The sequence below is a fragment of the Camelina sativa genome, chromosome 6 (genome assembly GCF_030686135.1).
Source record: "Camelina sativa cultivar CO46 ecotype springtype chromosome 6, ASM3068613v1".
Classification (NCBI taxonomy): domain Eukaryota; kingdom Viridiplantae; phylum Streptophyta; class Magnoliopsida; order Brassicales; family Brassicaceae; genus Camelina; species Camelina sativa.
This window is the reverse complement of record NC_141885.1, coordinates 24,209,563-24,225,899: the sequence shown is the minus strand read 5'-3', so window position 1 is coordinate 24,225,899 and position 16,337 is coordinate 24,209,563. Positions and strand designations below refer to the sequence as shown.

Genomic DNA, 16,337 nt, shown 5'->3' with positions numbered 1-16,337 from the left:
GTTCCTATATATACTTAAGGCAGGGATCAGTATTTATATCCTATATATATACTAAGTCTATGTTAGCTTAGCTAGTTTTTTCGCATACTATATTACAAGCAAAAAAATTGTATCTGTTCAATTAAAGCGAGTTAGCGGTTAACGAAAGTTAGATATTAGTAGACCATTACGAAAGAAAACAAATATTTGAGGTGCAAAATAATTACAGCAGACCTTGTGATATACAAATTGTAGAAAAGTTAGTCATATGATTAACATATATATACAGGTTTATTAGTTTTTTTTCCCTTAAATAGTATGGTGTGATTGTTTAGGACATCAAGTTTCTTGTAACTATAGCATGTAATTGTAATATAGTTTCTTGTAAGTAAAACGCATGGTTTGATTGTTTAAGACGTCAAGTTTCTCTTAAAAGTAAAGGAATCAAAACGTCAAGCTCTTTTGAAGCCCATATGCTTTAGAATCCGGACTCCAAGAATATGAAATTCATATAGGTCAAGTTCTCCATAGTCGAGGATATCGTAAACCCGCCAAGTGGATAATTGTAAAGATTCAACATGTACGAGGAAATATACAAAGTCAATGTCCAATATTTATACCAATTCACCAAAATATAGCAGAACAGAAACTATATACAAGTATCTAGTATACTATTAAAGTCATGATTGCCGTTCAGTTTTAACACCAATATAAAATTGGGATAGTAAATAATATGGACTTTTCGCCGCTTAGACTTTTTAACTTTCTAAAACAGTAGGTACAAGTGTGAGTTGGTGGGTGATGCAAAAGTTCCACATGTCAAATCTTATGTATAAAAATCGCAACTTGTTCCAACATAACTTGCTGCTGTCCCTTCTTTTCTTTTAAACCGCCACTACAAGAAAACAGCCAATTTTCAAGAAAGAGAATCATTGGTAAACTCTCGGAAACAACCTTTTCCAACGATTTATCAAAAATAAAAAATTTTCAGAAACCGCTTATCGGAAATTAGAAATCGTCTGAAATCCGTTGGAAATTTCCGACAGATTTCCAAGGGTGAATTATTTCAAAGGGATTTACAAGGATGCTAAATTATCGAGAGATTTTCAAGAACACTTACCTTCCAACGAATTTCCAAAAGCTCAGATTTCCAACGGAATTCCAAGGATAAAAGCCTTTCGAGAGAATTCCAAGGGCTTCACGTTTTCAAGGGATTTCCAAGAGATAAGTTTTCCGAGAGATTTCTAAAAGATCTTGTTTCTAAGGGCTTTCTGACGACAATGGAGTTTCCGAAGACTTTCCGAGTGATCTCTATATAAATTACGAAATTATAAATAAAAATATAAAAATCTAAAAAATATAAATAAAAATATAAAATTTTCAATAATAAATAAAATAACAATATATCAAAAGGCTGAAAATAAATATTTATCCAACTATATACATCCTATATAGTTGAAAATATCCTAATAAAAAATATATACACCCCCATACAAAATAATATCCAACTAAATAAAAAAATTCATAAAATTAAAATAGTTTAGAAAAAAAAAACAAATTAGGTAGGATTAGGAGGAATGAATTGTCCAGTAAATTGGGAGGAAATGAAACTTTGAAGTAAATTGGGAGGAAATGAAACTTTGAAGTTGGGAGAGTGTTCTTTGCTTATGGATAAATTGTTCCTTAATCTTGAGGTTTTCTTGCTTCATTTCCTCCATAAGACCTACACAATTTAATAAAATAGTAATCAACAAATAAATAAATTGAATCCAATCAAAATCTTTAAACTAATATCAAAATTATAAGAAAAATCTACACAATTTAAATAAATTAGCATTCAAATTAAATGTATTTTTAAAAATTTACAAAACTATTCTAAATCCCAAAATATAACAAATTTAAAAGTAAATCCAATCAAAATCTTTAAACTAATATCAAAATTATAAGAATAACCTACATAATTTAAATAAATTAGTAATCAAATAGAATGTATTTTTTAATTTACAAAACTATTCTAAATCCCAAAATATAACAACTTCAAAACTAAATCCAATCAATATCTATAAACTAATATCAAAATTATAAGAAAAACCTACACAATTTAAATAATTTAGTAATCAAATAAATTTTTATTTATTTATTTACAAAACTATTCTAAATCCCAAAATATAACAACTTCAAAACTAAATCCAATGAAAATCTTTAAACTAATATCAAAATCTTCTAAATTAGTAATCAACAAATAAATAAAATGTTTTTAAAAACCTAATTCTAAAATAAATTCTTTCTAAATTATTTCTACACAAATAAATTCTTTCTAAAATTAAAATCTAAATCCATATCAGAACCTTAATTCATTAATAAATCCAATCAAGATCTAGTTAAATGTATTCAAAAAAAATTCTCACAAAATATTAACAAACAAAACTAAGGATCACAAATAAAAATCATAATAAAATATGAAACTTACATGATTTCACATGTTTGTAGATGGTGACTGGTTGAAGGAGGCCACTGGGAGAGAAAAGCAGATGACCAGCAGTGGAAGGGAAGCAGATGACCGACGGCGGAGGAGAGGAGAAGGCCACCAACGGAGGGAAGGAAAAGATCACCAGCGGAGGGAAAAAATGGCCACCAGCAGAGGGACTAGCAGAGGGAAGGAAAGACCGGCGGCAAGGCAACAATCGACGGGGAGGAGAAGAACACCGACGGAGGGGCAACAAACGATTTTAGCAGTGGAGTTGCGGCTGAGAAAAAATTGTGAGGCCATGTATAAATATAAAACTTTCAGAGGGACATAACCGTCGGAAATCCCTAGGAAACAATTAGGGTTTTGCCGCGTGAATGAAATAATAGGCGGGTATTATTTTTCGCTTCGCAAACCCGTCAGAAATTCACCATCCCTCTGAAATCCGTCTGAAAATTTTTGGTCCCCTCGAAAATCCGTCGCATAATCATTGCATGTATATTTATTGGCCAGCCAACCATTTATTTAACCGAAAAAACACAAACTTTGGAAATTCCTCGGAACAGTCCACATCCCTTGGAATTCTGTCAGAAATATCAAAACCCCTTGATAATCCCTCGAAAATTTCCGAGAAATTTCAGACGGATTTTATTATATATAACAATTTTAGAAAAATTGATTGATCTTAAGAGTTGTTTAAAACTAGACTAAGACATATTGTCAACACAATTACATTTAGGATCATAATAGATAAAAATTCACATAGTTTTTATAAATCAAATAACTTTACACTAAGTTTCAACAACTATATCTCTAATATCATCTTATAAACACTTAAGTTTAGATAATGTAGTAATCTTTCAAGTGTTGCATTTTTTTGTAGTACAATGCTTTATAATCTAATTTATTGTCAAATATGGCTTATTATAATATTAGACAACACATTAGATGTACCAAAACTACTATATTCTTCAAATAAATAAAAATCCCTAGGAAATCCTCAGAAATTTCAGACGAATTTCAGAGGACGCGAAGAAATTTTCTGACAGATTTCAGAGGACGCGGTTTAAGCCTCAGTAATTCGTTGGAAATTTCCGAGGGTTTTTTTAGAAAACGAGTTTTTTTTCTTAATCTGACCACATTCATCTTCCCTCGGGCAGCCCTCTGAATTTTCTTAAGAATTTCTGAAGAATTTTCCAACGGATTTGCGAGGCCATATTAGTTTCCTTGGTTATCCGTCTGTAATATTGTGACTGATATATATATTAATGTATTTAATATATAAATATACAAATAAATACTAAATTATATATATATATATATATATAATTGCTAATTTAAATTTATGAAATTATTATATGAAAAATTCAAGAGTTAAAATTTATTTCCATGTTTTTTATAAATACATACATATAATTATGAAAATAGAATAAAATACAAAATTAATACAATTTATTTCTTGTCTTCTTCATCCGATGAATATTCAGAATTGTTCGAATCATAAGCATTCTCAAATAAAGTTCTCCACTCTCTTCCTCAGAATCATCGTAAACCTCTTCATCTACAAAATTGGTGAAATTAACGACAAGATAAATTTCTAAAGAGTGGTCAACCGCTCCTATGGTACCCAATGAGTTTTGTTTATAGGTTGATGTTCACTATCATTGAAAATCCCAACAATACTTCCTCTAGGATTTATTAACATCACACTGATCCAAGGTTCGTTTGCTTCAGTTGCCCATGGATATCTAATGTAGCATACTTGATCTGTTTGTGAAGCAAGGATGAATGGATCATAATGGCAAATTTCTCAGTAATCCGTCGGAAATTTCTTAGAATAAACCAATGGTCTTCTGTTCCCCGGAAAGCTGTCGGAAGTTTTGAAAATTTTCTGAGGATATTCCGACGACCGGGTTTTCGTCAGAAATTTCCAAGATATTACAGATGGATTAATAAATTTCCGAGGGTTTTCTGAGAGACGTGTTTTCCTCAGAATTTTCTCAGAAATATGTCGGAAACTTGTTGGAAAACTGTCAGAAATTTCCTACGAATTGTTTCCGGCAGAAAATCCATCTAAAATCAATGTGTTTTGTTGTAGTGCGCACAGAAGAGTTGGTTTGTATAGGATACACAGTCTAACTATTGAACCCCTCTAATCAAAACCATGAACTATGAAACCGCATGTTTGAGTTTGATCAATGCATAATGCATGCTTTTGGGTTAGAAATATAATATGCAAAACCAGAAGAATATTTCATGAACGTTTGCACACAACGATTCATGAATCCAACATTGGATTCAAAATTACAAGACAGATCTTTAAATGTCTGCTTATACATTGAAACATAACTTTTGGTTTCCTGAGCTGTCTACTAGGGACATATATACTCCCTCAAGATTCTCTCTCTCTCTCTTTGAAATATCTAGTATTGTGACCTAGTTGGTAACAGCACAATAAACATATAATCTTTCTATATCGATATTAATGATCCTTTTTAAAGTAATATTGCATTTGCATGAATAATGTAAAAAAGAAAGAAAGAAAGAAACAACGTAAGAAAAGAAAAGACGAAATATACGTTTTCCAAATCTTCAAATATATCTTCTTAACCCGGTAACATATTTTTGGTATATATCCCCTTTTTTAAAAACAACGAAGGATCCTTTCCTTTTTTTATATATATAGAAAGATTCAGTTAATTTCGTATTGTGTTCGCCATAATTAATATATAAAGAGGAATTGAAACCATTACCCATGCCAAGACCTAAGAAAAGTTAGAAAATTGCTTCGACAATGACGTTTACAAAGGTTAATAACTTTGCTCTTCACCTTCTCCCAATTATAACTGCTTTTTATTTAGTTCGTCTTGCCAATATATAATTATTATGTTTCCCCTACATCAGGTTTTAGCCACGTCTCTACGTGTTGTATCAATGGAAACTCTTAGGTCAGCTCAAAGCTTGCAATATCTAGCGCTCCTCTGGTTATTGACAATCATTGTTGTCAAATTACTTGACCACTGGATTACTTCATATTTCCCTAAAGTTAAGTGTTTTCTAAATCGTCTTAGACAAAAACTTTAGGGAACAAGTCGTCGTATGTTTGTTCATCCTGTTGGAAATAGCAGATTTTGCACGCTGGGATCAAACCAAAACTTTTATTTTGGTGCCTTTTGGTATTAGAATTTGTTGGGACATTGTTATCTTATGTACCGTCATATTTATCTTCATTCAGCCTGTAGGAGTCCTCATAATTTCAAAGAAAAAGGAGAAAGAATAAAAAGATGGAATATATATATATATAGTAGGTTAATGTTTACTTTAATTTGTTATACTATTAACAACTATTTTGTTCTACTTAGTCGTGATTCTGTTTTGATTTTGCTCCATCAATATTTGTTTATTCCTTAATTACTAAAATCGCAAACCAAAAGTTGTCGGATCTGCCTGCCTTTTTGTCTGATTTATCAACTGGTCTTGGTCTCACTGTCATGTTCTAAGAGTTTGCAACCAAAAACATAAAAAAGATGGTTTGAGTAATATACTATATGTTCAATTATGTCCCACTGAAGTGGAAAAAAGAAGAAGAAGATCTCGATTATATTGTAGTCTCTCTGCTTTCATATAAATTCATAACATTCCAACATAATTTGTTGCTGCTCCTTCTTCTGCTTCATGGAGCTCAAGCTCTCCATAGTCCAAGGTTTCGTAAACAAAAGTTTCATCGTTCTTTAGATTTTCTGGACCTGGACGTTAACTCACAAGTCATGTGCACGAAATGCATACACGTACATGATGTCAATCTCATATTTAGTCTGCTAAAAATTCAAACATGGTATACAAAGTCTCTCTGCTTTCATAAATTCATTACATACAACATAATTTGTTGCTGCTCCTTTTTAACCGCACAAAAGAGTTGGTTTGCATAGGATACACAGACTAAAAATTTTGAACCCATAATCAAAAACACTGAAACCCCATGTTAGATCAATGCATCATGCATGCTTTGAGTTAGAAGTAATATACAAAAACAGAAGATTATATTTTATGAATGTTTGCACAACGATTCATGAATCAAACATTGGATTCAAAATTACAATACATATTCAATTGTCTGCTTAATCACGCTCTCTCTATTTTCATTTAATGGTTGGTTCACATATACTATGTATAAGCACGCTGGAGTCTTTTAAATATCTTACTTTGTGACCTAGTTGGTAACAGCACAATAAACATACCGTCATTGCATGATGCATGAATAATGTAAAAAAGAAAGAAAAAAAAGTAAGAAAAGAAACGAAATATACATTTTCCAAATCTTCAACTATATATTCACGACCGACAACATATTTTTGGTATTTTTCTTTAAACAATGAAGGGCTCCTTTCCTTTTTTTTTATATAGAAAAATTCATTATGTTGTGTTCACCATAATTAATAATTATATAAAGAGGAATTGAGGAACCATTACCAATGCGAAGACCTAAGAAATGTTAGAAAATTGCTTCAGCAATGACCTTTACAAAGGTTAATAACTTTGCTCTCCACCATCTCTCAATTATATTTGCTTTTTATTTGGTTATATATAATAATTATTTTTCCCTATTGCAGGTTTTAGCCATGTGTTTACGTGTTGTATCAATGGAAACTCTTAGGTCACCTCAAAATTTGCTACATCTACTGGTCGGCTGGTTATGGACGATTATTTTAGTCGAATTTCTTGACCGATGTGGGTTACTTCATGTTTCCCTAAAGTTAAGTGTTTTCTAAGTCGTCTTAGACAAAAACTTGATGAACAAAAACTCTCTACAGTGAAAAAAGGAACAAGTCATCGTGTGATTGTTCATCGTGTTTGAAATAGCAGATTTTGTACGCTGGGATCGAGTCAAAACTACTTTCTTTTTGGTGCGTTTTGGTGTTAGAATTTTTTGGGATATTTTTAGCTTATGTGCAGTCATATATTGTTCTCAGCCTCGTAGAGTCATAATTTTTCCCAAAAGTCAAGAAAATGGAGAAGGATAAAGAGTAGCTAGCTGCTATTTAGTTTGTTCAGTTATTTTTGTTCCAACCTAATGTTTTATATTTTGTTATACTATTAACAAAATAGGACCATAGAAACAAAATTTGTTATACTATTAACAACTATTTTGTTCTACTTAGTGATTCTGTTTTGATTTTGCTCCAGCATTTTATTCCTTACTAAAACCGCAAACCAATTTTTGTTCAATTTATAAACTGGGTTAAGGATTCTACCACAGATAGGAAACTTAACATAGTATGTAAAATGGTCTTTCAAGCTCTGATATACTCGATTTGGAAGGAACGCAACTCCCGTCTTCACATTGACAATATTCGTCCTGAGCATCAGATACAGAAGAAGATACAGCTGCAGCTGCGACGAAGACTCCTGGGACTTGACAAAAAAACAAAAGGATTGCATGCTCAACAAGTCTCTACTCAACCAAACTATCTCACCTTATGGTTTACACACTTTCAAGCTCCCTAAATTTAGTTTCTAATCGGTATCAATTATCTAGTAACTCCTCCTGCTGCTATTGTAAAATGTAATCTCCTCAAGAGTAATATACTGGTATTTATCAAAAAAAAAAAAAAAAAAATCGCAAACCAAAAGTTGTCATCATAATATTTGTTTGTTTTAAAAAAAAATAATAAATTTATCTGATTCACAAATAACTAGATTACTTAGCTTTCAACAACTTGAGGTTACTCCAAACTTGGAGGTTATTCCAAACTTTTAGAAAGTGACTAAATTGCCCCTTAACTTAAAGCCCCTTAACCTAAAGCCCCTCCAAGTTGCTTCTACTATTCTCACTCAGAAATCGTTGTATCTCGGTAGAAGTAAAAAAAGAAAAAAATGGATGACGGTGGGAACATGGATGATGGTGGGATCCATGTGATAGCAAAAAGAAGAGGTGAGGGAGCTATCTTTTATCTGCGCCTCTCGTACGTTTACTTTTTCATGTTGATGGGGTTCATGGGTGCTCTGCTAAATCGGATGGATTCACAAAGTCCTGCTGTTCCTCTGGTCTCTGCGGTCGTCGTCGGAGTTCCTCTCTGCATCGTGAGTTACTTCTTCCACCGGACGATGGAAGAGAGGATTCGAAACGGGCAGAACGTGGACGATTTCGTTGTGGGAGTAGCAGACACATACTCCATCCGTTTCAAAATATAGAATGTTTTAGTAAAAATACGCATATTAAGAAATAATTACTTTTAAAAAATTTAACCAATTATAAACAAGTTTGTATAATATAAAATATAAATTTAATGTAAAAGTTACTTAGAAAATCGGAAACATCTTATATTATGAAACAAAAATATTTCTCTAAACATCTTATATTATGAAACGGAATATTTCTCTAAACATCTTATATTATGAAACGGAAAAAGTATATAGCTATTCCGATGAGTTTTATCTTGCAATGCATTCTTGGGCGCTATCATCTATTACATATTTGACGTCTGACTAATGCTATTCTAGTTGGTGAGTCTTTTGTTACGCAAATTACTTAACTGCGCTCAATATATCTCATCAGTTTGCAGTTTGTGCATTTAAGTTAGACAAAATTTTCTAAAGATTATAATTCGAGCTATTATACGATTTTGTATTAATTAGTGTGGACTAAATACTTTACATGTAGCTAATGTTCGGTTAGATATAGCTGGCTTCAAATAATTTAAAATTCGATTTATATACATTTTTACATATTTTCCTTAACAAAAAAAAAATTATTTTAAAAATCCTTTAGTTATGAAATTTTATTAAAATCTAAGATTTTATTATGAGACTCATATTTTTAGTGAAATAAGGAATTAATGCTTGGGAATAACAAAAATCTGACTAGAAATGTGAATCTCATAAATTAATATTGCATATTGTTGGTTAATGCGCCATTGACCGACTCTTTTTCTTGTTAATGTGATGTGTATTGTTATGGCAAACGTGTGCCAATATCATACTTTTTATTGTGTGCGTGGTCTACCTGTACTGCCAGATGACCTACCTCCGGAGGAGAGAAGAAGAAGCGGGAGCACCAAGAGGAAGACAGGGTGATGCAGATGAGAGATATGTGGTGGTCCATAAGAAGGTTATCTTCTTTGTCTTGTCTTTTGTCCTAATGTATCTGGTGTTTGTATGTTTTCATGTGTTTGGAACCCTACCGGAGTTTTCTGAGAAGTTGGTCAAGTTCTTCAAAAGGCTAATGTGGTCCGATTTATGGTGACACTAATAGATTAATCAAGCTTTTGTCCATTCCTATATATAAAGAGAACTAGTTTTTCTTAACACCTAATTTTATTAAAATCGGAAGATTCATATTTTTTTTTAGTGAAATAAGGAATGCTTGGGAATATTTTATTTAAAAATTCTTAAGATAAAATTTTGGCATATTTACTTTTCTCATTTCTTTTTTAAACAGGGAAGGCCCTTTTTGCCTTCTTTTTTTGTTTTTTTGTATAAAATGATTCAGTTAATATCGAATTCGGGGTCATTAATTGATACTCTATAAAGAGGAAGAGAGAACCCATCCCGATGCTGCCCTAATTACAAACGAAAAGTTAGAAAATTGCTTCAACTATTACCATTAGAAAGGTTTGATAAGATCTCTCGCTCTTCAATTCTTTTTGGGGTGCTACTTCTAGTACTCTTCTTGATACATACGAAGATCTTTGTCCAAACAGTCGACTACCGGATCACTTCTTCTCTCCCTAAGATTAAGTGTTTTTTAGCTCTCTTAAAGATCAACTTGGGGAATCCACACTATTTGCAGTAACAAGGGAACAAGTCGTCATCTGCTTGTTCATCCTTTTTGAAATAACAGATTTGATGCGATGCGACGTTACTGCCTTACTTAATCAACAAACCAACACTTCTCTTGTGAAGACGTTGGCTTGCAGAATTGGGGTGGACATTGATGTTTAGCTGCTAGTGGTTTGTCCTTCTATTTTATTAGTCTGTTGATGTTTATTTTCTACTATATTAATAATAACTTGAATTGAATAAATAAAATAGAAACAGACTCTTAAGGTTAGTTGTTAGCTAAAATTAACCGTGATTGGGAGGGTATAAAATTAAAACAGATCGGATCATATGTATAATTTAAAATTAAACATTACAAATGCATTCTATGCAAATGGTACAATCAAACCAACTTGGATCGATCAAATCATCCTCTTCATTCTTCTGAAATTCTTCTGCGTCCAAAAATTTGGTAGTAACGGGCAGAGAGCTTCGGATGATAAAAACAACGAGCATGCCCGAGAAGATGCTATAAGTATAAGGGATGGGAGGAGGAATGTGTTTTTTTTTTACTCAGACCGTTCCCTATTTCGGACATTCTTCTGGTTATTGTACATCGGAAGAAGCCAGCGAGCCCCGTGTTTCCTCTTTCCATAACACCGCCAATAAAGCACACAAAGTGCAATTATGCACACTATAGGAATAGCCCATCTATTTACCAAATACACAAACAAAAACTTTTTTAGACGAACAGAGAGATTGAGAGAAGTTTGGTCAGAGTTTGTTCAAGACTTGTTTTGTTACCTGTCCAAGTCGAGAACGGGACTATACACGACATTCTCCCATGTCCCAACTATGAAATGCCAGACTGGGTTGTAATACAGAGCTTCTGCTGTCCAGAACATCCTTGTGTATGTCTCCAAGAATATGAAAAGTATCCACGCTGCCATTTCTAATAAAATGAATTTTATTATAAACCGCCCCACAACCACCATTACAAGAGAGAACCCAACCAGCCAGTTGAACAGTCGGTTATTGTATTCTTTGATGAACAAAGACCGTGACTTTCCCATCATCTGCACAAAAGATCTAGGGAGGTCAAACTGCAATTCACTACTTCCCGCATAACATAGTCTTGTATATATATTACCTTAGTTAATCTTTGCTCATAGTTTTGTTTCGAAGGACCAACACATTTCTGCTCAAAAGTTTGGTTGCAGTAAACGAAACCTGCATTAAATTTAGCCATGGAAGGAAGTCGTAGAGCCTGTAAGTGGTCCATGTCATCTTCACACTTTGTATATAGCGTCTCACAGAGCTTCGATGATTGGTATTCATTTGCAAGAACATAATTCTTGTATACCTGGATCAAAAATGTATCAGAAAGTAAATTTGGGAATCCTTTTTAAGAAGACAGCCAAAATCTGCCAAAACATTCCTTTGTTTTTATCCACTAAGCTAATGTCTGAAAAGTTAAAATGCAAATGATCCAACTGATCCCCACTTACTAGAAATTCATATTAACATAGGATTCATACCTCCTGCATTTGTTCATCCAACTGATCGACAGATTTCTTTGCATGCTGTCTACCAAAATGCTGTGCATCAAATGCCTTAATAGCTTCATTATGTGCCGTTTCATGGGAACTTTGGAGAGATTCTTCAGACATAGGTAGCCTCAATCTTACCATCCTTTCATTGTACAGCTTCACACACCGCTCAACAATATCTTTATTGAAAACCTCAACTAGTGATCCTGTTGATGGGATCTCTCCTTTATTTAACGCATCCAATATCTACAAAGTAGAGCAATCAAAATTGGAATACATCAAGAAACCATTTAGTAAGCATAGAAGGCATATCATAGAAATCATATGAGCCTTATTTTAGTGCTACATATCAAAAATATGTACTAATTATGCGTATCAAATATTTGTAACAAGTACATCATTTATAAAAGGTACGCACTCATAAATTGATATGTTAAGAGTATCAAACAGTTCAAGGAAAACATGAATCACAGTGACCACATTAAAAAAAGTAATCGATCAATGTTTATGCAAATAACAAGAACAGGTTACCCCCGATAACTTTCAGTAGCCAGGGAACACAGCCATCCATGAGAAGAGAAAAAAATGTCTATTTACTTGTTAAAATATGTAAGAACACCATAAACGTAGACATTTGTTCCTTTTGATTTCTCAACGACACACTTCCACTCATTCATAGAAATGTTCTGAGAAATTCAAAGAATGAAGCCAGACAGAAAAGAAACTGACACTCACCTGTTCCAGGAAAGAAATAAATTCCTTCCCATTTAGCGTTTTCCCCTGCACTATCTTTGGACGGATAATACTAGCAACAAGCTTTTTCAATTGATCACGCCTTGCAACATAAGTAGAGTCCAGGTCCTCATCTTTCAGATCACATAGCTTTGTCCGCATGAGATGAGGCTGTATACAAAAGACAAGGAAGAAAGTTATCACAAAGTAGACCACCTAACAAAATACTAGCTCAAAGAAAAGAGTACTGAGTACTCCATGTCTGAGTCAGATCAGACAGTCATATCTAATATTCCACATGGAAGAAAAAAGAGAGTTTCCGAACTTTGGAAAAACTATATTTCAAGGACTCACAAGCACTAAAAAATGGGGATTTTGTTGCATGACTAAAGGTAACAACCACACCAAAAAGTTATTTATCAGCACGCAATTAGCAAAGATTTTCAAAGATAGCCATAATTTCATGCACAAAGATATTCATATTTTTATCAAAGTTCCATGTTCTGTATTTCTTCAGAAAAAAAAAAGGCTGAAAATATGCAAAAACATACAAATTTCTTACCTGTGGTAAGCTAAAGGCTGTACTGTTGTCACCCATTATAGCCAAGGAATCCCGAATCTGGTTAACCTGGAAAAAAAGTGACAGAAAATAATAATTTCTGAGATAATAATGATAATTACCTGTACGATGCAGAACAAAGAACAACATACCTGGTCAATATTTTTGTTACCTGAAAACACAAGAAACAAAATTAATCAATTAATAAGGGGTCCTGCTTGTAAGAAATGGTCTAGGCGACATCAGTAAAAAGCATAGAAAAGAACTCTAACCATCTTCATTAGGGACATGTCTGAGAGCTTCATCCACCATTTGCTTCACCGATTTCCCTTCTGCATAACGTTGGAATAGTGTTAATAATGGCCAACTCACTTGCATAAATTAAAGAAAAAACTGGAATATTGAAATGGGTCACACAGGACCACTGGCACCGAAAATAGGCAGTGATTACATAGAATTCAAGCACTGTCTAAGTGTCTATATTGAAATATTATGAATGTTGCTGTCAAAGAACCATGCACTTACGCAGAAAATCACGCTGGATAAGCCACAGAAGCTTTGACGGTTCAAAAGCAACATCTTCACCCTACAAGATATGAAAAATTAGAAACAGAAGCTGTGAAGGTTGCCACGGATCAAGAATATCAGCGGTTCGTTAGGGTGTACCTTTACTCTGCCAATTGAGTTGCATGAGACAATGAAAATAAAAGCCAGTCAGTATTCATAGAAGCCGGAAGACGTATTAAAAAAATAGAAATGCAGAGTACAATTAAGCAGACCTTCCATAAAATTCTTCCGCCAACTCAACAGCAAAGGAGAGCCGAGAAATGTCAGCTTCGCGGATCTGATGGGAACTCATATCAGAGAGAGAAATGTTTATAAGGTTATTTCAAACACTAGCTACTCTGTTACGCTTCCGTATTTGTACACTTCCTACTATACAATCAAGAGCGAATTCACTATTGCTTGACCTTGCATGCACAAAGAAAATCAAGCAAAACATGATTGGAACCCCTATTCCGCATTGCTTGTGTTTTACAAACATTAAAAGACTAACAGGGGAGGGAGGAATGGCTATAAATCCTAAGGTTAACAAATTCGCTTTAGTTACTAAAGCAAAATAATGTTTTTTGGTCATAAGACTCATAGCAAACGAATGTTTAAGAATTTGTATCTATGATTTCTACCTTGGAAATCACAAGGGTTTGTTTGATACCCTCTATTTCACTTTTGTGGTAAATCCTCCTATAAGATGAACTACCTAGGTCTTAACGCTTTAGTCTTTGATTTTAGTAATGGCATGATAATCGACATGATATACAGAAACCTCTGTAAGGCTTTCACTCTCTTTGGTTCAAGTATAATGTATCTAGAAGCATAAGCAATCCTAACAAACAGAGAGGTTGGACAACTTACAGTTTCAGGCAGATTATAGATAAGCACAGAACTCATAACCGTTGCCAGAGCAAAAATCCTGAAAATTGACAAAGGCATGGATTAGATATAGAGAGATTTGGCAAACAAGAGTTTAAAATGTGCATATATTGAACTGTGGGTACCGGTCATCATAGACATTTGACTTTCCAACACTTTCAAATCCTTCAGTGTCCAGGTAAATTACGGAAGTTTTGACTCCATCAATCTCCAGCTCTAATGGTGTTCCCCAGACCCAAATACCTGTATACAACGATTCAGTGGATTCAAAACAAAAAGAGTTCAACCTTAATTAGCTATCGAAGGATGATACTGCCCTCAGGAAAATGGGGAGATACCTTTTGTTTTGGTGTCACGCATGTGTCCAACACCAAAACCTGATGACATTGAATATATTAAGTCAATGTTCAGCTCCAAATAATATAAGTAAAATGCAGAACCCAAGTGTATGAGATAAGAAGCACCTTCATAACAGGAAAGGGAAAGAAGCTGATTGAGTAGAAATGATTTTCCAGAGCGATAAGGGCCAATCACCTGCAAAGGGAACAACAAGCAAAAAAAAGTTAGAAAAAAAAAAGCAACAAACATCTTGGTCCGAAAAAAACCAGGTTCAGATAGAAAGAACATACAAATAATTGATAATGAGTCAAACATCACTCTCACATACCGCAACAGCAGAAATAGGAGTAGTAATTCTGCTAATTGCTTCCAAACCTTCTCTGCTAAGCTGAAGCTTCGTATGACCCGGAGCAGGTTCAACAATAGGAAAACTGCATTAAGCAAACAAGGACCAATTGGGGAATTAAGAAGATCCACACCAAAAAAAAACAAAAACTCAAAAGGTGTTTGCCCATCACAGATATGTTTTGCTACCACAAACAATGTGGCTATAACAAACCTAATCATTCAGCTTATATGGCAATGGACAATAATACATTATCAAAATGATTGATGAGTTCCAATGTAAGACACACAAAAGCAAAAACCTTTCTTTCCTATCAGATTGCAACGAAACAAAAACCATAGGTTCAATGATTAGTCTACATAATGAGATCCATTGCTACAATGTAATTTCTTTTCCCATAGCCTACAACTACAAGATGCTGTTCGATACTCCAGAAACTAAAAAAAAGGACAAGACTTTATGACCCAAACTGTGTGATAAATCCTCCTAAAGAAGAATACAAATCTGAGGAGCTTCTTGGTGGGGAATGACAAGAAGGGAGAAGAAAGAAAATGACACTTACGCCTGGTGAAAATTTTCGATCGAGAGAGAGGTGGCCGACAAGAGACAGAGAGAGAAGAAGAAGAAAACAAAGGTCCGGCTTGAAAACTCCATCAATTGTTTGACCAAAGATTAGAACACGATCCGTTTTATGTACCCCGATTCGCCGTTACGAAGTCGTCAATACATAGGGAATTGAGACAAGACCTACACTTGTAGGATGAAGAAGACGAAGAAGGGATCTTGGGGAAACCTGGGGAGGTGGGTGTACGTTACGAATCGGTGCACCCGCAGAGAAGGTTTGCACGAGATCTTAGTTAAACGCAGAGAGGAACACTCGATTCTATGCTTTCGTAGCAAAACCGGGTAATGACGACCATACCCAAAGATTTGACCCAAACACAAGATGTCCTTGACTTATCTCTCGAGGGTGTTATCGTAGTTTTAAGACATGCTTGTTTATGTATATTATTAGCTTATGCAAAAGTCAATTGTAAAATTTGCAAACAAAACATTGAATGATTTAGGAAACTTATTTAATATATAGCTTATGAAACAGTCAAATTTTAAGAAAATTTGGTACATGCTTTTAATAATAAAATATCTTCATCATAAGCATTCCTAATCCAAAAT

General features: G+C 33.7%; 1 protein-coding gene across 3 annotated transcripts; it reads right to left on the bottom strand.

Moving 5' to 3' along the window:
• Positions 1–10,428: 10,428 nt before the first annotated feature.
• Positions 10,429–16,217, bottom strand: LOC104792698 (uncharacterized). 3 transcript variants are annotated; one of them, XM_010518905.3, is made up of 17 exons: positions 15,727–16,215; positions 15,147–15,249; positions 14,944–15,013; positions 14,818–14,856; positions 14,605–14,722; positions 14,462–14,519; positions 13,825–13,889; positions 13,712–13,718; positions 13,571–13,631; positions 13,318–13,377; positions 13,198–13,217; positions 13,049–13,114; positions 12,490–12,657; positions 11,743–12,000; positions 11,355–11,567; positions 11,009–11,280; positions 10,429–10,915 (listed from the first exon to the last, which is right to left on the bottom strand). In XM_010518905.3, the coding sequence occupies exons 1-17, from the start codon at positions 15,816–15,818 to the stop codon at positions 10,774–10,776; spliced, it is 1,812 nt and encodes a 603-aa protein (XP_010517207.1). In that variant the 5' UTR covers positions 15,819–16,215; the 3' UTR covers positions 10,429–10,773. The 3 variants fall into 3 exon arrangements, with proteins under 3 accessions (XP_010517207.1, XP_087309940.1, XP_087309941.1); XM_087453814.1 differs by lacking the exons at positions 13,198–13,217; positions 13,712–13,718 and having other exon boundaries at positions 13,049–13,145; positions 13,312–13,377; positions 13,813–13,889; positions 15,727–16,217; XM_087453815.1 differs by lacking the exons at positions 13,198–13,217; positions 13,712–13,718 and having other exon boundaries at positions 13,049–13,145; positions 13,312–13,377; positions 13,813–13,889; positions 15,109–15,249; positions 15,727–16,118.
• Positions 16,218–16,337: the final 120 nt, after the last annotated feature.